Source organism: Eriocheir sinensis, chromosome 36 (assembly GCF_024679095.1).
Source record: "Eriocheir sinensis breed Jianghai 21 chromosome 36, ASM2467909v1, whole genome shotgun sequence".
Taxonomy (NCBI): Eukaryota; Metazoa; Arthropoda; class Malacostraca; order Decapoda; family Varunidae; genus Eriocheir; species Eriocheir sinensis.
In genome coordinates this window covers 8,813,677-8,837,879 of record NC_066544.1, presented here as the reverse complement: position 1 = coordinate 8,837,879, position 24,203 = coordinate 8,813,677, and the positions used below count along the sequence as shown (strand labels likewise).

The following is a 24,203-nucleotide window of genomic DNA, read 5'->3' as shown; positions in this document are numbered from 1 at the left end:
CACCTCAATTACTGTACATATGTTACTGCAGGACAAGAGATTGGTGAGGCATGAGCTACCCTTTGTGATCGAACCCTTGGTGTAAGCCATGAAACACTATGCCTTGTAGATGATCCCAAATACTCTATCCGACTCATGAAAATGGAGAATAGCAGATTTATAAAAGATCATCAGTTCACCAATTCACTTCTTTTTTCCAACCTTTAAGGACTTCAGACTACAAGAAGGCACAGCTATTTACGACTAAGAAAACTACCTGTTATTAATTAATATTTTATTATTATCATAACTAATATTATTTTTACATCATATACACATTGTTATAAATAAAACAAACTTTAGCACTGGAATACTATACCACTCATGCAAAATATACAAACATACATACAAACATACATACATACATACAACCCTCAAGAAGAGTGGTGAGTGTGTGGGCCGCCGACTGAGCCTCGGATGATAATACTTATTGAGGGTCAGGTCCTGGCTGACGGGCGGGAGGCCACCACACAAAATGCACAACCGATAAAATCCATGAAAACGGAACGACAACAACAGATCCAGTTTTACGTTTGTGACTTCCTGAAGCAGCTGGATCCTTGGAAGCCATGAACTACACGTCAAAACAATGTGTACAACTGATTTTGATGAGTAAACTGATGGCAAGATATGGATCACAAAGCTGCCTTCTCTGGTCACTGAGCTGTGCCAAGCTTTAGAGTTATCCGACTAGTGACTAAAAGGGAGTACAGGCTTATATAATGCAATCAGTCAATTAGGAGTCAGGATTTAGTGACCCTATTGCCTACAATCATAGTATTGCAAGCAGCCTCAAGTGATCCTATGGTATAGTAGAGGGAAAGATGAGGGCTGGGGATTCTGCTTCCTCTCTTACTCCTTCAATAAGAAGTACAGATTATGAAAGGTTACAGAACCCTGGAACTTGACCCTGTACTTGCTCAGGACCAAGATAAAATAGGCAGGCACATGTGGCTTTGTGGAATGAGAATGTCAGAGTTTGAATGGTGAGTGAATGTGACCCACTGTGAAGTGATTACTTGGCTTCCTTAAGACTTCAAAGTGAGTGTAACTCCCCACTACATTAACATAAAAAATGTTATGGATGGTAATATTTGTGTAATTAACACCCCAAATTATTGATAATGAAATTTTAAATGATTTATGTTGAAAGGAATTAACATGTGGCATGATACCTCACACATCAGAATGAACAGCAGAAAGGGTAAGAGGGCCTGTAAAGGGGCACAGGTATACTTGAAGCTCAGAGCCAGCAGCTTGTGTTAAACAAGAACAGTGAATATCCTCAAAGATAACTAATCAACTCGGTGGCCAGAGTTGAAGCAGCTTCATTATCCACTCTGCTGCCTGCTGGTGCTGGTGTGATGGCTGACTGGGTGATGCAGACTGCAACATTTCACTATAAGGCTGATGGTGTGTACCTCTTGCTATTACCAAAAAACAGAAAATAACACTAACCAAAGGAGTAGAGATTAAGCAGGAACCATGATTTTTAAATCTTTGTGTTTAAAGGAAAAGTTGTGTTCATAACAATATTTTGTCTTGGTGACAAGCAACACCTATTAACCCAGATGACATGTGGGGTGGGATGAGATGGTACCTTCAGCTGACAGCAACACTTAGTTATGAAAAGAATACTATGCAATGAGTATCACACAGCATTCAAACACATTATATAGTTTTGAGAATGGATACAGTGCCCATCTTTGGGAGTAAAGGTAAATATGCCATATTTTTTTTATCTCCAAACAAAATAAGAAATGCACGACATTATAAATTTTTGTGCAAACATTACTAAAGGACAAAATGTATGACACAAAGAGAGGATGATCAGCACACTTTGAGCCCAGGGAAGAGAGGCAACACTGCTATCCACAAGGGTAACAGCTACTCACTGAGCCTAACCTCCAATGAAATGGCGCATACACAAAATGAATTAAATGCACATGGAAAAAAGGTAATGAAATGCTAATAATAAATTGACTAAAATTTAAATTTCTTCAAACTGCAACCTTGTTCATATGTATTCTAGTTATTAAAAGCCAATACTCTCACTACCTGAGGCACTTTTACTGGCTTTTCTTCCTTGGGCATCTGCAATTGTAGTAACAAAATAAGAAACCTACTGGCACCCATATTACTATTCAAAACAAAATAATGAAGCCAAATTGCTGACTTGGGTAGGAAGTCGCTCCACTGAACAATGTTGTGGGCACTGCCAAAACTCTTGAAGATGAGCTGAGTGTTGGCTCTCTGCTTCAGGAGGTTAAACAGTACAGATGATGATGTACAGTGTGTGATCAACCTCTCAAGGAAAGATTCATCACAAAAAGATGAGACCTACACAAAACCAATTCATACAAACTTAGTCAACCAGACAGCATCACAGACTCAAGATGAAAGAAACAACTTTGGAATTCTACATTGTGACCAGAGGATGACTTAAGATGTTGAGAACTAATACTTCTACAACAACCTCTAGCACATCCATCACAGAGCAGGCATGGCATGTGCTGCCACAACTGATACATATGAAATTCTCCCTACATGATACAAGTTTAGGAAAAATCACCATGCAAATAGTCTATACATTTTGCACCGTACTTACAGAAAAATACTTCAATTTAACTTATCTGTAAGCATCACTGTTTCCCATATTCTTAATATAATTTAAATTCCAGTGAAAAATATATCAGAGTTATCTACATGAAGACCTTATTATCACTTCCGAATGAGAGTAACTATTTATCAAGTATTAAAAGCAGAGGTACAAGTATGATGAAGGCTGTCCACAGGTAACAGTACCAGACTAGCAGAGCCATCGTTGGCCAGGTGGTGCGCCAGGTGGGTGTTGCGCGGCATTAGCTTCTTTCTCACTTCTGGCCCAGGAGAGGCGAGCAGGCAGAGGTGGAGCAGTGACCCAGCTGCTGCCTGACCCCTACAAGCACAGCCCAACAGATGATATCCGTGTGAAAGGCACAGTAATTCACAAATAATTGAGGTAAACGTTCATTTGAACTCTCAAGTGTTCCATGTCTAGCAAAGGTATGTCTGGAGGAGACTTCCTTTTACACTTCTTCCAAGAAAGCTTCTCCTGGAGCCTCCTCGATTCCACTAAAGTTGACCAAGGGGGTGAACTGAGCCTCCTGATACTAGAGAATAAGGCTTTGATGCGAAAAAAAGAACCATCAGCTTCACACCCCTTCCTCCCCCACACCCCTAACCAGCCTCTCCCACAGGAACACAAACCCTACTCCCAGTGAACCACGAGCCCAACCACTGCTACTCATTATGGAAAGGATCATGAGGACTTTAAAGTGCCAGTATCATGCAGTACATGAAAAAAATGTTAACCTGATCATTCCACTCAATTAAACAAATTAAGTGAATGAAGATTAAGAAACTTGGATAATTTTGTATTCCACCCAATGCTTCCTTCGTTGAAGGAGAAGCATAGTGGGGAAAGAACCATAAAATGAGAAAAGGGTTATGTTTATGGGTTTATACTGCAATGTTTTCTTAATATATGAGTACATTTATGTAATTTTTAAGGTTAAATAATTTATATTTTATGATTAAGTATATAAGTCTGGTGAACTCGTGTATCAATTCAGGTACTGTGGTCATCTGTCTCCTCAGTACTTAAGGATCTACTCCCTTTTGGCCAGAAATGTAGCTGTCAAAATGACACCCACTCTGGGTTGGCCAGCAGAGACTGGGCCTGCCCAGCACTTCTGAGAGGCAGGTGCCAGCACCATGGTGTAGGCATGGGCTGCTGTTATGGGCAGACAACCCATAACTTAAGATATACCACATATTACACCAGATTTCCAGAAAGGACTGAACACTGGGCAAGTGACTAGCTGGTTACAGGGTGCAAGAGAGTGCTGGAACAAGACCCATGGTGTTGCTGTCTGGCCATTCTCCCCCCTGGGAAAAGAGGTCCGAGAGCCTGGTCCAGAGGCTCTACCCCGTTCGCTTGTGGCTGCTGAGGAGATGATGGGGCTGGCAGACAGGCCGGGGGACCTCTTTAGGGTGTACCCTTGGGGGTCATGGATTTCCCAGCCGGGGAAAAATTCTGCGCTGTGGTTCAGGGGTGTAGTAGGGTCGGCTGTTGTAATATGCTTCCTGAGTGTACCTGAAGAAAAAATACTCTGTTGGTGCAAGCCATTGAAGGGACCATTAAGGAAGAAAAAATTCACTATGCAATGAGACCTGATATCTAAAATTAAATTGGACAATGAAATCACTTGCTTTTAAGATTGAGTATTACTCACTGTCACCAATGACCCAACTTCTTACTGAAGCAGTGGGAAGCTCATATGACCATTTTAAAAAGTGTTCCAGGTAAAGTTGTAAGAAGGAAACTGTTCCTAAACCCAGCCTCCTGTATCACAAAGAGCTACATCTCTATTAGTGGCTTCTTATGAGATGCAGTGGCACTGAGACATGCATTTGTATGTATGTCTCAGGAGTTTTCTTAAAGAACAATATTCTGGGAAGAGAAGTAAGGATATATGTTAAAGCAAGTGAAATTTCAAGTGAATCTATGTTAGTATATAATATAGTGGTTTCCTCTACAATGTCACTGATCCATTCCAAGGGGCATAACAGTATGCAGAACAACACTGTACAAACTGAAGCTCTTATGGGGAAAATTTAATTGCCACCTACCTACCCCTATAAACCCCTAACCTGGTATAATTGCCCTCCTTGTATTCGTCTGGTTAGCCATGATGGACCAAAGAGCTTCTTTTCAGTATATAAACACTAAGTGGCAAGAATAACACCAACACAGAAAACCACAAGATGACTGACATCTGGTTGAATAATGAGGACAATGGTGGACAAATGTGTTGTTGCTGGGGTCCAACAGTAGAGTTGCTGTGTGGGTGTATGAAAGGAACAATGACTTGTGTAGGAGGTGGGTGGTTCGAATCTTGCTTGGGTGGCATATGAGAGCAGGGAGAGGGAGAAAGAGAGAGGACGAGAAGCACAGGTGGATGGAGAGAGTTGCGCTCACGTGTCAGTGCACAACCTACAAACCTCAATTTTAGCCCTCCAATGTGTCATACTGTGAATTTGATGGTGTAGTGTACAGACGTCATATGGGAAACCACTGTGCCTTAATAAATTTTGTTGAGAAATCTTTCCTCTTGCTGACATATCTATCTCTTTATTTACTGTCATCTCCCAACCTCTGTATGTGTAAAATGAGATGCAGTTGAAAATTGCATTTTTGCAATTTCTGCATTCAAAGACTGACTGCATAGTTTCACTTTGTGTAAAGACTGTTAAGAACTTTAAAAATTATATGCACTTTATTGGCTTTTAGAGTGAGCAAGCTTATCATGGAAGGTTTTGTTGATTGTGATGATGATGATAACAAAGGAGAAAGCTGGTATGGACTGACCTATAGTGTGGGGTAGTGAGGTTGGGGGGTGCAGGGGGTAGGCCAGCACTAGAGGTGGGTAATGGTCCTGCTGTTGGTGCTTGGCCTGGCTGACTGTGGTTGTGGCTGCTTCCATTTGCTGCTGCTGTTGCTGATGTTCTGCTCTCCACCTTCCTTCGAGAGACGAGGGGGGACACATGGGGGGGCAGGTAGGTTGGAGGGTACCGGGAGCTGTGTGGACAGAAATAGTGTTAAGGGCTTGGTGGTAGTTGTCGTTTCCTTAACCTTTTGTAACTAGCTTTCAGTTATGTAAATAAGCTGACTTTATTGAATTAGATATCAAAATATTTAATCATGCTATCTGATAAACTTAATAAAACATATTACAGAAGTCTACTGATCTGTAAACGTATGTTCATTTATAGGAAAATTAAAATTGATAAAACCTTTATGGGTCAAAATTAAAAGATGCTGTTGAAAACTGTAACCCTCTTGTTTACATTGGTAGGCAAAAATGCTTTATGAAATAAGTTTGATCTGAATTTGGTTAACTTGTAGCCTCTGGTTAGAAAAATTTACTGATCATATAGAAACCTTACTCTTATGCACAAAATATTTAACTAAACATCAAGACGTTAACTCATGAGTGGTTGGCTTATGCATCATACTGTAATACAAAAAATACAATTAATATGGAATGGAATGTCATAAAAACATAATACTCATTCAGTAATACAAGATAAACTAAGAAGTAAATGATCTTGTCTTGAATAATATCAATCATAAGCTGTTGAGACAGCTGAGTCTTCAAGGATAGCAAGCAAGTGTTAAGGTAATCAAGAATCATCTGATACCTGCTGTGGCTCAGATCATACAAAACTTAAGGAATTCAGAAGCCTCACAGTACTCACAGCAATAATGCATACACATGTAAACCTCTTAGGCAACACACAATCACTACTACATTTCAGTGAGCCTTCAGAGAATAGGATTTTCTCTTTCTTCTAAAATGAGCAGTTTCAGACTATCCTATAATTGCTACAAAAAACAACACATCAATAGTGTACAGCAAAATTTATATTCTTTGGTGTGCAAACTCAGGATTCTGGAGACTCGGGAAAAAGAAAAGAAAAAAAGAATGGCTTAAGAAAACAATGCAAAATATAGTCTCCCTTTCAGCACCTGGCTTTGCACAACACTATGTACAAATGTATAAAATTAAGGAAAATGCTTCCTACAGTTTACAATACAAGGTGCTCCTGGCATGCTATTCAGGGACACACAGTCACACATAACAAGCCAGGGTATTCAGGATTCAAGCAGGACAGGCTGGGCGGTGGGCAAACAGTTCTCAAAGACAGTGGGGAAATGCCACACCTGACACACTCAGGTGCTATGTGATGGAATATCAACCAAATGTGACAAATGAATTAACAAAAAATAACTACACAAAGTAATACATATGCTGTTTTCTTTTTCTTTAACAGCAATATTTGTATACTTTTGTTAACTCATGTGAAATTAACAAAGATGTTTTATAGTTAAATGTCTAACTAATACAGTTTCATGTGAACTGTGCCACATGAAAATGCATAGACATAACTTTACTAAATTACATTTTGAAATTACTTGCTTAAGTACAAATTGACAAAAGATCTGCATTTGCATACACAAAAATATACATGTTTAAAAAAATCAAGTAAGGATATTCAACAAGCTTCAATCCTTTACAAAAAGGTTATGAACAAAATAATAAAAACCCTTCCCCAAGTGCATGCACTTTTTTTCTAGGCTACAAACTCTCCCAGGCACAAATACATAGACTATATACATGTGAACACACTACAAAAAAGGGCAACCAAATCCATCAGCTTGACACATACATGAAACCATAAAATCCCTAAGCTCAAGATAAAATATTTATTAGTTAAAAAATTATATCTAAAGAAAACTAAAATGTAATGATTAAAACCAAGATGATGTATCCACCTTATCTTGAAAAATCATTTCCTACTTTTTTTGTTTACAACTTAAATAGCAATTAACACATTTTACTGATCCTGGAAAAAAAAAAAAAAAAAAAAAAAAAAAAAAAAAAAAAAAAACTAGGAAAGAAACTTTTTAACATAACAATACAAGAAATTAATTTCAGCAGCAAAGTGGTTTCCATGTTTCCTTGCCTAAAATGAATCAAGAAAATAAATAAATTCATACAAAATAAAATGTGATTTGCCACATGTGATGAAATTATCAAGTAAACGAGCCAAACATTTCCCTTCCTGCGGCAGTGGTACACAAAAAGTTGGCATTGCATCAGCCAGTCAGCACTCGGCACAACCCTCCACCATAACATGCACAAGCAAATTTTTAAAGAAAACATTACTTCATTCTCAAAATTACTTTACGTGTGGATTTTGTAGAGGGCATTTGAGGCATTGCAAGTAAATAAGATAAAATTGAGGAGTACATCTTGAAACATATTTGACATGGGATACAAATCATGCCTCAGAGGTGACAAGGGAGTCTGCTAAGGGGTGTTGTTACTATTTGGAGTATGTAAGAGCTATGAAAAGGGATAAAGAAGGGGCCCAAACAATGGTAAAGGCTAGGAAACTCAAACTGGGTAGCTCAGTAAGGGTCATAGAATGTTGCCCCTACCAACTAGCTGCCAGATCTCAAGGACAAACTATGTATGACTTGTATCCCGGTAGACACAAGCAAAGCACTCATCAGACCCATCCACCCTTCAATAGGCACCATTTCTCTATTCTCTAAGCCCCAAATATAAGACTCAAAATGTTAGTTCCTTTTCCTTACTTGAATGTGAATGATCCATAGAGATGTGCTTTCTGGAGTCACAACAAACGAAGCTACAGAAGTCAATAACAGAGGTCATCTCAGCTTACAGCTTTTAGTATGAAACTACAATTACTGTCACCACCAACCAAACGAGAAATGCCAAAATAATTTACATCACTGAACATTTCCTAGGAAACATTCCAGTGGTTCTGAGAGTATCTCTTAACAAATTATTCAACCAAAGTGTGAGCTGAATTCAGTGTCAAGTTTTTGTTTTTAGTCTGTTTTGGGTTAAAAGGTTCTCACCCACCACAGGCTTGAGGCCCACTGTTATGGAGATGAGCACTGCAACCATGCACAGCTAATAGCATATGCTCCCAACTTTACATTTACTTTCTAAATATATAAAAAAAATGTATCCTGATTCACAATTCTATATTGCAATCTGATACCCCCTTGAGGCTTCAAATGGTTGTGGCAGCTACAGTGGCTGAATTATAATTATGAGTAACGGGAGTGAATTGATGGCTGCATTTAAGACTAAAACGGGTATGAAGGAATGGACAAGCTCCACATATGGGGAATGGAGACTAACAATAAATAATAAGCAACATAGAGGCACTATACACCTCCTTCACCTGGCTGTTAGGTAGTTTACAGGTGAGGTACATAAAGGCACAGAAAGCATGACATATGGGGAAAATGGCAATGTCCATTTCTGTCTTTTTGGGTATTTCAGCTTGTGGAAGAATGCTCACTAACTGCCTAACACAGGTTAAACCTAAAACAGGTTAAACGGGTAGGCGGTGGCTGAGTGGTTAGCGTGTGGGCCCCGCATTCACTGTGCCATGGATGATGTCCGTTCGAATCCGCCTGCTACCACCTGGGATTTTTCAGTCACCACCGAGTGGCCTAAGACTACCCACATGCTGTCCTAAAGACCACCCATCAACCCAGACTCTAGAAGAAACTGTCCAAGTGAATCAAGAATGAGTTCTGGGGGGCAGCATGAGCCAAGCATAAAATGGCGCCATTATAAAAAAAAATTGCCTGTGCCATGATAAGGAAGCCTACCAGCACTAAAAAAAAAAAAAAAAAAAAAAAAAAAAAAAAAAAAAAAAAAAAGTCACCTTCTGTAAGTTCTCAATGGGATGGATTTACAAACCATCATATCTGCATTAGCAGTGAAGTAACTGCAAAGATTAGAGCAATTCCATTGCTATTTGTAGATGTTAATTGCAATGATCATATCTCCTGGTTATCATCAGCAGCAAATTCTGATAACAGTATTTAAGTATAACACCCTAACCCCAGCAAGTCTAGCCACCGTTAAGTTTGCTTAATGTTCTATAAAATTAAAGTCCTATCAAATTATTTTCTTAACTTTAGCAGGTAGCAATGATCGTTTCTTTGTTTAGTTCCTTCTCTATAAAATATCTTTTCACATAACAGTGATGGCCTCCTCGAAAGTTATTTTTTCAGCATTACAAATCCTTTGCAGGTGATAAAGGAATCTCCCCAGCTAGGCAGCTAAGACCATAGCTCTGCTAGGGTTACAGGAGTACTATTCCCACCAAGAAACCACAGTGGGCCAGGCTCTAATCTTTCAATCGTGAGCCGAGCACCGTACCCACAGAGCCACCCGGCGACCTACAAGATGATCAAATTGGATCTAAAAAGACTAACTATCAGTCTATGAAGTCCAGTTAGAAAAGATTTTGAAAAATACCTACTTCACCAGTGATGGAATCTTTCTTGATTTGTCCCAAACCATGCCTAAACATCATACACCCAACACTACTAAGCCTTCAAAATTGACAAAAGTTTTATGCTCAAGGTGCTGCATTACAAATTGAAGTAATATTTACACTTCTAGTGTTGGGAGTATGGAAACTCCCCATGCTGGAGCTGTGCAGCTAAGAACAAACTCTACTTGAAATAATTTTTAAAGGGGTAAGTGGGAACTATAAAATCTTGAGGAAGAGCATTCACAGCAGAGATGGGATTTGGTCATAACTACCTGCTTATACCTTCAGGGCAATTTTGATTATCATTAGTGACAAATCTGAATCCATGCTAATGTAGCACTGCAATGAAGATGTCCTAAAAGGCAATGTATACTAGGTTGGGGAAGGATGGCAAAGGGGATGAAGGGACAACAAACAGCAGAGGGTGCATCAGAATTTCTGAAGCATTTGGCAACAGCCTCAATGCAACTATTTATGGGTAAAACAACTTGATTTGTGACACAAACAACTATGGCCAGAGACTCCAGACTGCCACCAGAGGGGAAGCTGTGTGAGTGGAAAGATGAGGGTCCTGGGCTTGGCAGAAGTGGGGGACATACGTACCTGGGGAGGCCCCGCGTGGTGAGGTCAGTGGAGTGTGAGCGGAAGTGGTGGGAGTGGGCGGGCTGAGCAAAGCGGCCGCGGGGGGCCCACGGCTCGGGGTTGAACCTAAAAACATGACACCACCACATGCGGCATGACAGACACGCACACACCCACGGGCGAAGTGCAGGTCTGAGGTGCTCTGGCCAAGGACGCCTCGCACATTTGGACCAGCGTGACTTTAAGATGCCCCAAAAAGCCTTCCTTTCCCCCAGTGAGGTAAAACTAACACCAGAATGAACATCTCCCAGTACAGAGTCATCCAAGGCCAAGCATCCCGCACGCCAGAACCCACAGTGACGCTCTGAGACACCTAGTAGGCTCATCACCACACTAAGGAAATACTGCATTAAAAGAAGAGAATTCTAGTCACATGCACACCCCTAATGATTAATGAAAATTCTCTGGATACCATGGAATCCTCATCAAAGGAAAAATCAAGCTAGATATTGTACAAGTTTAAGTCATTAGAAAAATGCTTTAGACGTCAGAACTATATCTCAAAAACCTCCGTGTAGGGAATTAAGTCATGGAAAAACTCTTGACTACATTACATGCCTCTTTAGAGAAAGCTTCCTTGCAATTAGACTTTGCACGTGTGATGCATGTGGAGCGCAGACAGAGTAATGTGTGGTAAATAACCTCGAGCCTGGGTGGTGTGGCTGATGCAGAGTTCATGTTGTGGGGACAGAGAGCCACTGCAGTCCTGTCCCCAATGAAAAAGGAGTGAAAGGTGAGGAGAGATCACTTATGAAGAGCACACCTGCAAATACCACTCATGTGACTACCAACACATCTGCCACAGGCATAACAAAAATAATGCCATCAGATACATGTCATTACTAACCATAGCCACAATAAAATAATATATTCTATCTACATACTAATTAACAAATAAAAACTAAATATACAAAGGGCAATGTCACAGTCAAGCTATAGTTGCATAAAAGTAAATATGATGCCAAAGGCAAAACTCTACATGGATGCAAACATCAAACAGAATTAAGATAAAAAAGCAGCAATTAACGTAAAAGTACGGGAGAAGGATGGCAAGACAGGTGAGTAGTATACACGTGGGTGGGCCAAACATCTGCATTCTGTAACAAAGGATGACACTGGGGAGGGTCAAGGAAGATAATGAGTGGGGAAGGGCTGGGAGCTGGTAGTATACTCCTGCATCCACCTCTATGACTCTACCAGAACCATTTCCAAAAGGTTCAGCACTTTATCTGCTTCAGTGCTGCAACAATTACAAAAATGCACTACACCCATTATCAAACTTGTAGCAGCTTGTTTTGCATTCATATTAGGATAAACTCTCTCAACTATTCCTTTCAATGAAAATCTGAGCTATGTTTTAAAAAAATTAGACACTAGGAGTATTGTTTTCTTTTTCTCACAGAATTTCACATAAAAATCTCAAGCTTGAAAATAATCTCTTCATCTAAATGCAGACTGGAATTGTTGGCAAGGCAAAACAAGACAGAAAATAAAACTTAAATATGATAAGTTTTCTACTTCTACTTCACCTCAGCTGTTTAGACTTTTTTAAAAGATGATATCTTCTGATGCCCATGATCTAATTAAATATACTGTAAAATCACCTCATCACAATACTCCTCTAACCCTAACACTGACGGGACTTTTTAATGACAGGCACATACGTATGTACTCTAAAGTAAGATCATGTCTAAAGAGGGTGAATGCAAGCAAGATTGAGAATAGAATGGTATAAGAGGGAGACTACCAGCCAAATGGATTAAGAGTGTATGAGTGTCAGAGAGAGGGCAGGCAAGGGATTAATTAAATATGTGGAGCAAGAGTGCCAGAACAGGTAAAACTGGACATTTTTGCCATGGCTACTCCCTTGACAAAAGTTTTTATGAGGAGAAAGAACAAGTAAATGACAAACACAAAAAAGTATGATTTTGAACCTCAAAGTATACTGCAAATGCAAACAAATCTGTATAAACAAAAAACAAAAACTAACTCATACATAACAGCAAATGAACAAAATTGTTATGTGCTGTTCTCTAAGATGGAGCTCATGACTTGGTCCTTTGTACAAGGAGATAAATTAAAAAAATTATTCTGATGATGACGATCTTACTTTATCAAAGCATATATGTCAATGCAGATGCTATCCCATGTATAAATTCATTTTCTCCACTAATTTAACTCACAAACTTTAAAATTTGAAACCCCAGACAAGACTACCAGCAAGACGACCTGTCATATAAATGCAGAGCAATAGTCTTGTTTGGAGTTTCAGTTTCTGAGTTAAATTTGAATGTGGAAAGTAAAATTTCTGCCTATTACTGTGTTTACATCTGGATGGTGAGAAGCTACACATGTTAACCAAATTTTAAATGAAACCTGATTCTTTTTTAAAACCTGAGGGGGAACAACACAAGTCAAAGGCTCCAGACATTCCAAGTACAAATGGTTCATTCTTTTAAACACTCAACAATCATTGCTATGAAACACTTCAGCTCCAGCCGGTGTCTTGATTATGATGCTCTACTACAGCTGTTGCAGAGACTTGGGGGATGGACTCAGCGTGTACTTGTTGACTACTTCAAGCATCAGCTCATGTTACCTCAGAACTACTGTACACGTGTTGGCCTCATCCCTGCCAGCCACCACTCTCCTCTCCTCTTCTCCCCTTCACTCTACCTTGTTGACTGAGGCCCACATGTAATACTGAGAGCTTTAGGGCTGATATCTGCATTAAGGCAACACTCTTTGCTCATATGCATATTTACTCAATGTGCATTGAGTGAGAATCACAGCTGCCCAGCAGGAAAAGGAAGGATCCACTGATGTTGGGTGGTGTGGAGGGAGGGAGGGAGCAGTGGGCAAGTGACTGGCTTGGGAGAGATACTACAGTGCAGGTGTGGCCCCTTGGCAGCCCCAGGAAGCCCCACAGTGCAACTACTACAGCAGCACACACCAGAGTACAGCAGTTAGAACCTTGTCTCAGGCCTTCAGTTCAACATTGGCAATTTCATCTCTCATTACTACTACTACTATTACACTGTGACAATGACATTCCATTCCAAAATAAATGTAAAACATAAAAAAATTATCTCAAGGTAAAATTAATAACATCTAGGACAGCTAAATTTCCTCACACACACTTTTTGCAACATGACAAAGTACCAACATTAGAAGGCACTGCTATGCCACGCTGCCACAAGTGGTGCTCACCTGACTTTGCTCAGGATTCAGGAATGGTCTTTAGTTAACAAAAAGACCCACTCTGCTGTCTCAGTTTGCAAAGTCAGCCATGAAATCCAGCATGTCCTAAACTGTAATATATTATAATTTTAAAGTAAAGATCTATGATAATGATTCTCAAGAGGTTAGTTTTGGAGTACAAGTAGACAGACATTCTACTCCTTTGAATTCTATTAGTATATCAGGACAAGTTAAGATTTAGTTGTTAAAGAACTGGAGGACACAAGGTTCTAACAAATAAACCATGCCAAAAGAAACAGATGACAGACACCAAGGCCAGACAACATGCAGCAAAGGATCCATGCAAAGGTGCACAAGTGTGTGGTGCCAAGGCGAGCGCTAACAAGGTGTTCACACATATTCTTGGAAGACTTAGCTGAAGGGCTGAATTTTTTACTTGACTTCAACTACTTTCTATCTACAGAGTGGATGTGTGTGTGTGTGGGTGGGTGTATGAAACACCAGAATTTACTCTTTACTATGCTCCAACACGATCACTGCGTGTAATGAAACACACGAGACATTAATTCAGACAAGGAAAGGTTTTGCCAGCACCGGGGATCGAACCCGCAATCAGCAAGACGGGAGGGCCACTCCTTAACCCTTAAAGCGCAGGTGTCGACACCTGGTGCCTGGGCTCAAACCCTGGCTGCCAACAATAGTCGACAAGCCATTTTTTCACTTAGCGCGCTGTCAAATTTAATTTGTTTCTGGTGAAGTAGAGTAAGCATGTCGTTTTCTTTCAAACAATACCAAACCATGCTCTCTTGACTAATTTTTGATCGGTGTATGTCAGTGTTAGCTTGGAGAAGACGTCTGCTAGACATCTCACCTCCTCTCACCTTCCAGTGAATTTCATCAATAATATGGGGGCCATTTGGCCTCAGTACCAATCAAGGACATCAGGAACGCCCATAAGTTAATTTTTTTGGGGTGTTTTTCACACAAACTGTATAAAGTTTATGCCTTTTATTACTAAATCATAGAAGGGAAGTCCACTAAGGGTGGAAAACTGTCTATAATAATGCGTTTTCAGTGATCTTATTCAATATTCTGTACTCACTCTACCAATGGTTATATAGATTTCAAATTAAGGTCAAAGGACAGGTGAGTGTATGTACTTTACAATGATAATTAATTCAGTCATGTGTGTTAAGTAGCAGTAAAGGTATGCAAGGTTGAAGTGAGGAATGTTTTAGCCTGAATATGCCCGCGTGGGTGGACAGGCACGGCAAAACAACCCCGTGCCTTAAGGGTTAACCAGTCGGCCAAAAAGGTACCCCACTCGCAGAATGAGTTATGGGAGGCTCGCCTATCAGGCAAGTTGCTGCACTACACGGCTCCCCATTCCTATTTAGATTAAGTTCTGTGTTGAGATTTCCCATTTTCTATGAACTGTGGAGAGCATGGGCCATCACTCTACCTGTTACCCACTTGGGGTGACACAACAGAATCACAGGAGAGGATGCCCACCGCCTTGCCACCAGTGAAACACCAGAATTTACTCTTTACTACACTCCAACACGACCACCGTATGTAACGAAACACATGAGAAATTAATCCAAACAAGGAAAGAATTTCTGGCGCCAGGGATCGAACCCGCAACCAGCAAGATGGGAGAGCCACCTCTTAACCAGTCGGCCAAAGAGGTACCCCACTTGCAGAGTGAGTTATTGGAGGCTCATCTATCAGGCAAGTCGCTGCACTACATGTATGTGTGTGTGTATTTACCTAGTTGTAATTTTACAGGGCCTGGGCTTACGCTCGTGTGGTCCCGTCTCTGTATCTGTACTTGTCTAGTTTTTCCTTAAAGTTGTGCACACTCTCCGCCGATACTACTTCCTCACTTAGTCTATTCCAAACCTCTATGCTACTTTGCGGGAAGCTATATTTTTTTTTTTTATGTCTCTCAAACATCTTATTTTCCTCAATTTTTTACTGTGTCCTCGTGTGTTTCTGGTGTTTCTTACTTCTATTAGTAGCAACTCCTCATTATCTACTTCTTCCATTTTACTCCACAATTTGTAAATTAGTATTAGGTCTCCCCTTCTCTTCTTTGTTCCAATGTTGGCAGGTCCATTTCCTTTGACCTTTCTTCATATGACAATCCCTCCAGTTCTGGAACCATCTTTGTTGCCATCCTTTGTATTCTCTCTATTTTTTTCCATGTGTTTCTTCTTATGGGGAGACCACACAGTTTCTGCATATTTCAGCTTTGGTCTAATAATAGTGGTAATCATCTTTTTCATCATATCCTTATCCATGAAGTGGAATGCAATTCCTATATTTCTTACCATTCTACACGTATCACCAAATATCCTATTTACATGACTCTCAGACTGTTGATTATCTTGTATTGTCACTCCCAGATCTCTCTTCTTGAACTTTTAATATTTCTCCATCTCCTTTGGTCTCCCTTCACTCTTACCCATTTCCATTACATGATATTTCTTCACATTAAACTCCATCTCCCATTTCTTACTCCAATCCCAAATCTTATTTAGGTCCTCTTGCAGAATTTCCCAGTCTTTACTATGTGTGTGTGTGTGTGTGTGTGTGTTTACCTAACAGTATGTTTTCTTTATGAGATAAGTAATAAAGGTCAGGTTGTGTACTGATACATTTTTATAATTACTGAGAGATCAATGTCTCATGCACCTTTGCTTTCTCTAATACCACATGTAATATGCATATATAACAATAAAGCTGAAAACAAACTCAAGCTCTCAAAGTTGCTTGCAGAAAACTCAACAAATTAACCCGAGCACTTGTTCATGCCAGAAAATCGGAGAAATAAGACAAGAAGGGGACTGCTATCAACTGCACTTGTTTTGTTTACATATATAAAATATTGGCCCCATGCTGCACTACAACACAGTGATGAATAACGTGCCACTTCTCTGCACAATCTACCAGGGTACAGAAAATGTGATGGACGATGTTTAATGGTTAGAGCTTGATTTATATTACTCAAGAATTGAAGTGTTCTTAGTTGGGATGAGGCAATTCACCAGAAGACTTCTTGACGTGCCTACCATTGTAGTGTATTATGTTACTGAGGTGACCTTCTCATCACTATTTCTCTCTTTCCCAAAATTTCAATCTATGTTTCTCGTCCCCTTGTCTTTTTACTAACCCTTATCAGCACATCTTCCCTGCCTACATGCTCCAGGTCTTTTGAGTTTGAATGCCATGACTAAATCACCTCTTGGTTCTTTCTTGCAATGTAAGCAATTTCAGTCTATGCGTATTTATGTAGTTGAGACATACAGGAAATGAGATACACTCGGATGCCCCATCTCTGAGTTTCAAGCCGTCGAAGTTAGCTTTAAACTCATTAAAGCTTAAGGAGTCAACAATCTCTTTGTTCAGTCTGTTTCAGTGCTCAGTGCATCTAATGGGAAAGCTGCATTTCTTAGTGTTCTTAAAGCATCTCATCTTTTTCAACTTCCTTTCAAACACACTAGTTGCTCCACCATCCAATACTACCCATAAACAGACCTTTTCTTTTCACTACTGCCAACTCCATCACCCTAAACATTGCAATCATGTCACTTCTTTCTTTTCAGGATGGCAGCCCAAACTTTTCCAATCTTTCCCGAGATTGTAAATGTCATGCTAAGGACTATCTTTGCTTGTGCTCTTTGTATTCTCTCAAACTTGTTTTTTTTCTGACAATCTTGTTAATGAATTTTTCAGGTGTGTGTGTGTGTGTGTGTGTGTGTGTGTGTGTGTGTGTGTGTGTGTGTGTGTGTGTGTGTGCACGTATGAGACGCAGGACTATCTGGCTACTGCTCTTTGTATTCATCTTTCTTTTCTTTTTGACAATCTTGTTAATCTTTAGTTTTTTTTGTGTGTGGTGGAGGTAGATGGGTGGGTGGGGGGAGAGGGGGGAGAGCTACCTCAGGGCATCAAGCACCACCCAGGCAGAGGTGCACCATCACGACCAGTGCTCAGCCAGCTGTGGTCACCTGGGGCAAGGATCACTCACACCTGGTCTGACAGTAGCAATACAATTACTGCCACTGAATTATCGGAATTTGTAATGATTGTATCCTCTTTCCCAAGAAGCTGTTATGTTTTTTCATATTTGATTATTTATGCTGATTGTTATAAGTACTCAACACCAGATCAGATGCATGGCTGGGTCAAAATACCTAAAATATAATAGACTTTAAATATCAATTGAAAAATACTGACATGTGTATCATGAAACCGTTAAGATTTACTTTGATGTAAACCCTCAAAAGTAAATAATTATTCTGATTATGTATTTTGAACCATCATGCAAGGAAGAAATAATTAGTGAATATCAACAGAGTATAACAAGTCATTAGTATCAATAAAATTTCCCTTCAAAAGGCTGCTGAATGGTTTGAGATGTAACCAAATGCACACATGATCAACCACGGATTATATGGTCTACTATTTGGAAAGAATATTTTAAAAGTTATGAATTGACTCTTTAAGTAAGAATTAAGAATATATAAAAAAGTACGTTTTAAAGGGAAATTACTTGACTGAGCCATTAAGATGAGCAGAGGGAGGACCACAAATGTTAGTACACCTCCACAAGTGTGGACAGAGACCACCACACGCCTGCTTCCTTCACCTGCTGACACACTTCCGACACCTCATGCTCCACAACCTCTTTTCAAAAACATGAGGATGGCACCTCATTCAACAGTGAGTGCATGTGAAGGCAACTCTTTCAAAATGAGGTTGATCAGTGAAATACCTGATGCAAGAACTTGATTGCCTTATTAATCAAAGTCATTCCAATTGTTGATTATAATTAAATTACTGCATGATTTACATGTACAAAATAATACTTATGTAAATAAAAAATATGCATGGTAAAAGGAATTTGCTTTTCCATATTTTGTTGTAAATGTATTACATAGTGGTTAATGATTTAGCAATTCATTAAAATGTTTTCAGAAAATCTTATTATGTTGGAAGTGTAGCAGGGCACAAGAAAGAAGCTAATCATTGCAATTGAAACAGATCCAAATTCCAGACATTTAGAGAATATGACTTCATATGTGGGTATTCACACCCTTTTCCAACTAGCCGCCAAACAATGTACACTGAGGAATGAAGGCAGGAAACTGGATCTGTCCCAAGGCGTGTGGTGCTCCAGGACTCAGGCACATAAGGATTGAAGGGAGGGAAGCTGAGGACACCTACCTTACAGGCTCTGGTGTTTTCCTGTGCATGGGAGGAGTGTGGGAGACAGAGGTAGTGGTGGCTGACCCCCCTTGACTACTGCCACAGCTGACCCAGGCCTCCCGCTGGCCCCCACTCTGGCCAGGTGCAGGCCAGCTGCAGGCCATCTCCCGGACGGAGCCGCTGGTGCCTGCCCCACTGCAGGTCGTGTTTGTTGTACTGGTAGTCCCTGAGCTGGACGACTGAGTGCTACCGCTACAGCTACCCTGACTACCCCGGCTGTCCCGCACACTACCACACCCACTGTTATAAAAACTATTGTGACTGGACCGGGGAGGTAACACCTGGGTGTAAGGGTTACTGTACTGACTGTACACCTGTGAGTAAGGCCGAGGAGAGTAATTGAATGGAGAAAAGGACTGTGTGGTGGGCGGGACAGCATACTGGTGAGGGGCAGAGAGAGGGGGTTGGGGGAAGGACCCTGTGTGACTGACTCCGGGGTATGAGTGGGGAGGATGGACAGAAGGGAGCACAGTCCTTGGGAGTGGGGAGGTGGAGAGTGCCCGTGAGGGGGCAGGGGATACAGGGGGCCCAGAGCGAGATGGTGAAGCAGATACGGCACGGGTCAGACTGGGAGATGCTGGAAGCTGGGAGCGACTAACCACGCCATTGCCACCACTGCTGCTGTTGCTGCTGCTGCTACTACTGCTGCTGCTGTTTCCATCACAGAGTCTGCTAGGACTACTAACACCAACACCCCCACCACCACCACTGCCACCACTGTTATGATGATGATGATGTCTATGGTGTTGTTTTTGTATTTGCTGCTCTTGCTCCATCTGCTTATTTTGTAAGTGCTGTTGAAGATGATGCTTCTGTGGAGAGTGTTGTGATTTTTCTTCCGACTGTTGCTGGATCTGATTTTGTTGCTGCTGTAACTTTTGTAACGTTGGCGAGGCCTGCTGCTGTTGTTGCTGCTGCTGCTGTGGGTGGCTGTTGAGGCGATCATGACTGTGTGCCTCGGGGGTGCGGCTTCTTCTTCTGGGTGCAACTGGGGGAGGTGGAAGAGTGGCATCACCCCCACCACTACCACCACCACCACCTCCCCCCCCACCACTGCTGGGAACACTTGGTGGTCGACTAGTGGACCGAGAAGCTCTGGAGAGTAGTGGGGAAGAAAATATACTTACTCTTTGGGGGGAGTTGCGCACTTTTTGATCCGTAACGCGACATACTTCTGAAAAAAAAGATAGATAAATAAATAAATAAATGTTTGGGTGAATTAAACACTTTCCTTACCAAAGACAAATTCTTATTAATGTACAATATAGTTGTGACTGGTGTTTACAAGCTTATCTAGTAAAATCTGGCACCTTAATTTTACAAAACTCATTACTAACTTCCGATATTCCAATCAAGTGCAAAAGAAGCTCAAACCTATTATAAACTACACCTAGCAGCATCTATGGCAGCCCCACACACCTGCAAACCATGCTGAAACATCCACTTTCTTCTGTTCATACTTCTTGATGAATGGATAGTCGAGAAGCTTCTTGTATTTCGGTCGGTGGCGATATTCTTTGATGAGGCTGGAAAGTGATGAGAAACAGACGAGAGTTCCTATAAGTCTTTTTTTTTCTTCTTTTATTGAAGGAAACAGCTCAAGGGAAAAAAAAAAAAAAAAAAAATAAAAAAAAAAGCCTGCAAATCACTGTTCCTATAAAAACAGTAAAGAGGAGTGGCCAAAAGAGAAGTCAATTTCAGGAGGAGAGGTGTCCTGATACGCTCCTCTTGAAAGAGTAGAGAGTATACAGAGGGAGGGATGCAGTGTCAGTGACAATTAACTTCCACTAGAATTCTAACTATGTAAGCACCTCTAAATCCTCTACAGTACCTAAAGTCCATTTCTGTGACTTCAATTTAAATGGGTCATATTGCAGTTAACCCATCTGTCTTGTATACACATATCCAAAGTACTGCGAGAGACTGACACGGCAAGGAACTAGTGACAGGAGATGTACATGTTGTGAGTAGGACGACAGACAACATCCCAACAGTGGCCACAGTGCATCACCCCACTCACCAGTCATTCACGAAGTCACAGAACTCGGGGCTGAAAGTGCCATCTTTTGGGAGGGACGGGGGATCATCCTGAAGAACTTTGGTCAGCACCTGTCAGAAGCAGAAGCATAGAACACCCTTGTAGAATCTGGATCAAATGTTCAAGCCTAGCTGTGGTTCCCTGTTTCACATACTCATGCCATCAGGATCCTTGTGCTTTCTGTTTTATTTACCTTATGTTCAATTTCTATTTCCCAACTCTATCAAAGCCATTCCCTTACAGTCATTGATATTGTCAGTACTCCATTTCCCTTGTAAATTGTGATGATGGCAACTATATTTATCTGTACATTGCTATATCATGTAGTATCTAGTTTAGTTATTTGATTAAGTACTTGACTTCTGTTAAGTTAAGGCAGTTAAGGCACAACTCACCTCAAAATCATTACGACAGTCTCTGTACGGAAACTGGCCAGTGGCGAGCTCGACAAGTGTGATCCCCAGACTCCAGACGTCAGCCCGGATGTCATAGTCTGGCTTATTGGGGTCTGGAGGATCTATTCGTTCTGGCTGTGAGAGGAATAAAATGGCCCGTGCAGTGCTCTTTTAGAAGCAAATTATTTAGATGATAGGGTTATAGATTAATTTCAAGGCTCCATGAAGATTACTTTAGATGTTAATAATTAGGTGGAAGTGAGTTAGTTAATTACAAAACCTCAATAAACTTGTAATATTCATCTATATGTGACTCTGAAATAGTGAATGTGGTCCCAAGTTCAATTTCAGGGGAGAAGTGACTACTTTTAACCACCTTCAAGGCTTCAAATAGCTGATAAGCAACCACATGCAACTCATAGACTATATCTACATCAGCCACTTCAAAGTTAAGCACTGAGGGGCAACAGTTTACTAAGGAAGGCTGCCACCCACCGCCATGTACGCAGCACACCCCGCACTCCGAGTCTTGGCCTTTGAATCAACTAGTCTCCCTGAGATGCCAAAGTCACAGAGTTTGATGTTTCCTCGCTCATCCAGAAGGATGTTGGAGGGCTTCACATCCCGGTGGATGACCCCGTGGGTTTCCTTGAGGTAATTTAGGGCTTTTAACGTCTGAAAAAAAAAAAAAGTTTCCATTATATATTGTGAGAAAGGACTCCTTAATCCCTTCACTCCGGCGATGCTGACGGCGTCACCGTTAGTCCTCTTCTAAACCTCTTAATCCTCTTCCATTTCCTCTTAATCCTCTTCTAAATCTCTTAAGAGGAAATGGAAAAGGATTAAGAGGCATTTAGAGGAGGATTGAGAGGTTTATAAGAGGATTAATCCTCTTCTATTTCCTCTTGACCCTTTCCATACTGTGACACCAACGTCTGTGTCACGGATGGAAAGGGTTAACCATTATTCATAAACTTTTACTTCATTATAATCTAATCCACCTCAGGTGACACCAAGTATAAAGAAACTTTAATAAAATATGGAAGCTCTGTTGAGTGCCCGCTCTCCAACAGGTTTTGCCCAAACCCCATCAGGTCAGCTGTAAACAATCACCAGCAGCAAAGCAGGTATACTCTTCCTACATCGCCTATAGGAAGGGGCTTCTCGCATGGGAGCAGCGATTAGCGGGCTTTTTTTATTATTGTTTTTTGTGTGTGCCCTTGAGCTGCCTCCTTTCTTGAAAAAAAAAAAAAAAAAAAAAAAAAAAAGATGTGGTGTCATCTGAGGTGGAATAGACCATAGTACAAAATCTAATTTTCTTATTTTATTCTCATAACTTCCTCAAAGAAATTATCTTTTTCCTCATGTGAGTATTCTCTGACCTTAAATATATAACTATTTCCAACCTTTCAATCCCTGACCTCAAAATGAGTCCAATTATAATGATCCCTTACAAAGCAGATGCTGAAGCTCAGGGATCAGAAAAAAATATAACAAATAAATCTCCTATCTGCCTTATGTATTATTAGTCGAGTTCAGCGAGTATCAAGATATGATGAGAAATATTGGTGAGTAGCAGAGAGTAAGAAAGTGTGTTAGTATTGTGCGTAAATCAAAACTCACAGCCACTGAGATCTTCCCCAAGATGGGCTCTGGGATGGGCTGCTTATATCTTTTAGTGAGCTTGTCCAGGCATGTGGCCATCAGCTCCATGCATATCCACACGTCAGAGTCTGTGATGAAGCAGCCGAGGCACTGCACGATGAAGGGACAGTCGGATTTGAGCACCACCTCCAGGTCAAAGAACACTCGCTTGGTCTCCTCCATGTTGCCTGACCTCCGCATTTGCTGTTGGGGAGTCATGGGCAAAGGAATGTTATTACTGATCTCTGTAATGTATAGCCATCAGTGCACTAGACATCAGTCACACAAGAATAATACAGTTCCATCTGTACTTTACTCTGTTGATCAGGTAAGAGATTGGAAAGAACTATGGCATTTCCATGAATTATAAAATCTAATATAACAATCTTTCAGCCTTTGACATGCTTTCTTCTCTTTGACAGGGTGAACATTGGTGAGTAAGGTAGACAGGTAATAATGATACATTTACTGTTGGCCTCTAGCAACAAGGCTGAAACATCCATGAAGGGTTATCACAAGCCAGGCACAACGCCACCACACCTCAAAATGCTTTCTTCTATTTAAAATTTGTCAATAACTGAACTGGTGTAGCTTTCCATAGATCTCTCTCTATATTCAAAAGTCAATTTCAAAAGCAAGTTTCACTCCTCAAAATTTCCCAGCTACTCAAGGACTTGTAGATCTTGTTACTCTTTATTACCAAGAGAAAGTTTAACTATTTTTTTCAAACTTTTAAATCAGTAATTTTGGAACACTGACCTTGACTGCTATTACTTTCTTGGAGGACTTGTGGAGCATCTTGACAACATTCCCAGAAGTTCCGTTGCCGAGCTCAGATATGTACTCCATGTCTTCTATGGAACTCTTGTAACTCTGTGAGAGGGAGGGAGAAACAATTTGAATCAACAATGAAAATGACCTCCTGTTGTACTATACATAATAAGTCCTTAAAATACCTTGAACAAAAAGGCTAGAATATATATAGGGACTAAATTGTGTTCAATTTGTAAAGCATCATACAGACAGTCAAGCCG

The 24,203-nt window shown here is 40.6% G+C and overlaps 1 protein-coding gene across 7 annotated transcripts in view; it reads right to left on the bottom strand.

Moving 5' to 3' along the window:
* Window positions 1-259: 259 nt before the first annotated feature.
* LOC127007720 (dual specificity mitogen-activated protein kinase kinase 7-like) overlaps window positions 260-24,203 on the bottom strand; it is a 30,001-nt gene continuing 6,057 nt past the window's right edge. Inside the window, exons 3-12 of one of the 7 annotated variants that reach the window (XM_050878957.1) lie at window positions 23,929-24,042; window positions 23,149-23,373; window positions 22,021-22,200; window positions 21,526-21,660; window positions 21,113-21,201; window positions 20,512-20,618; window positions 19,051-20,263; window positions 10,582-10,686; window positions 5,453-5,662; window positions 260-4,177 (exon numbers count right to left, since the gene is read on the bottom strand). In XM_050878957.1, coding sequence (XP_050734914.1) covers window positions 4,090-4,177; window positions 5,453-5,662; window positions 10,582-10,686; window positions 19,051-20,263; window positions 20,512-20,618; window positions 21,113-21,201; window positions 21,526-21,660; window positions 22,021-22,200; window positions 23,149-23,373; window positions 23,929-24,042 — 2,466 coding nt within the window. In that variant the 3' untranslated portion in view covers window positions 260-4,089. Of the gene's footprint in view, window positions 4,178-5,452; window positions 5,663-10,581; window positions 11,327-13,830; window positions 13,932-19,050; window positions 20,267-20,511; window positions 20,619-21,112; window positions 21,202-21,525; window positions 21,661-22,020; window positions 22,201-23,148; window positions 23,374-23,928; window positions 24,043-24,203 lie in introns of those variants that run through there. The other 6 variants (XM_050878956.1, XM_050878958.1, XM_050878961.1 and 3 more) reach the window with 6 other exon arrangements.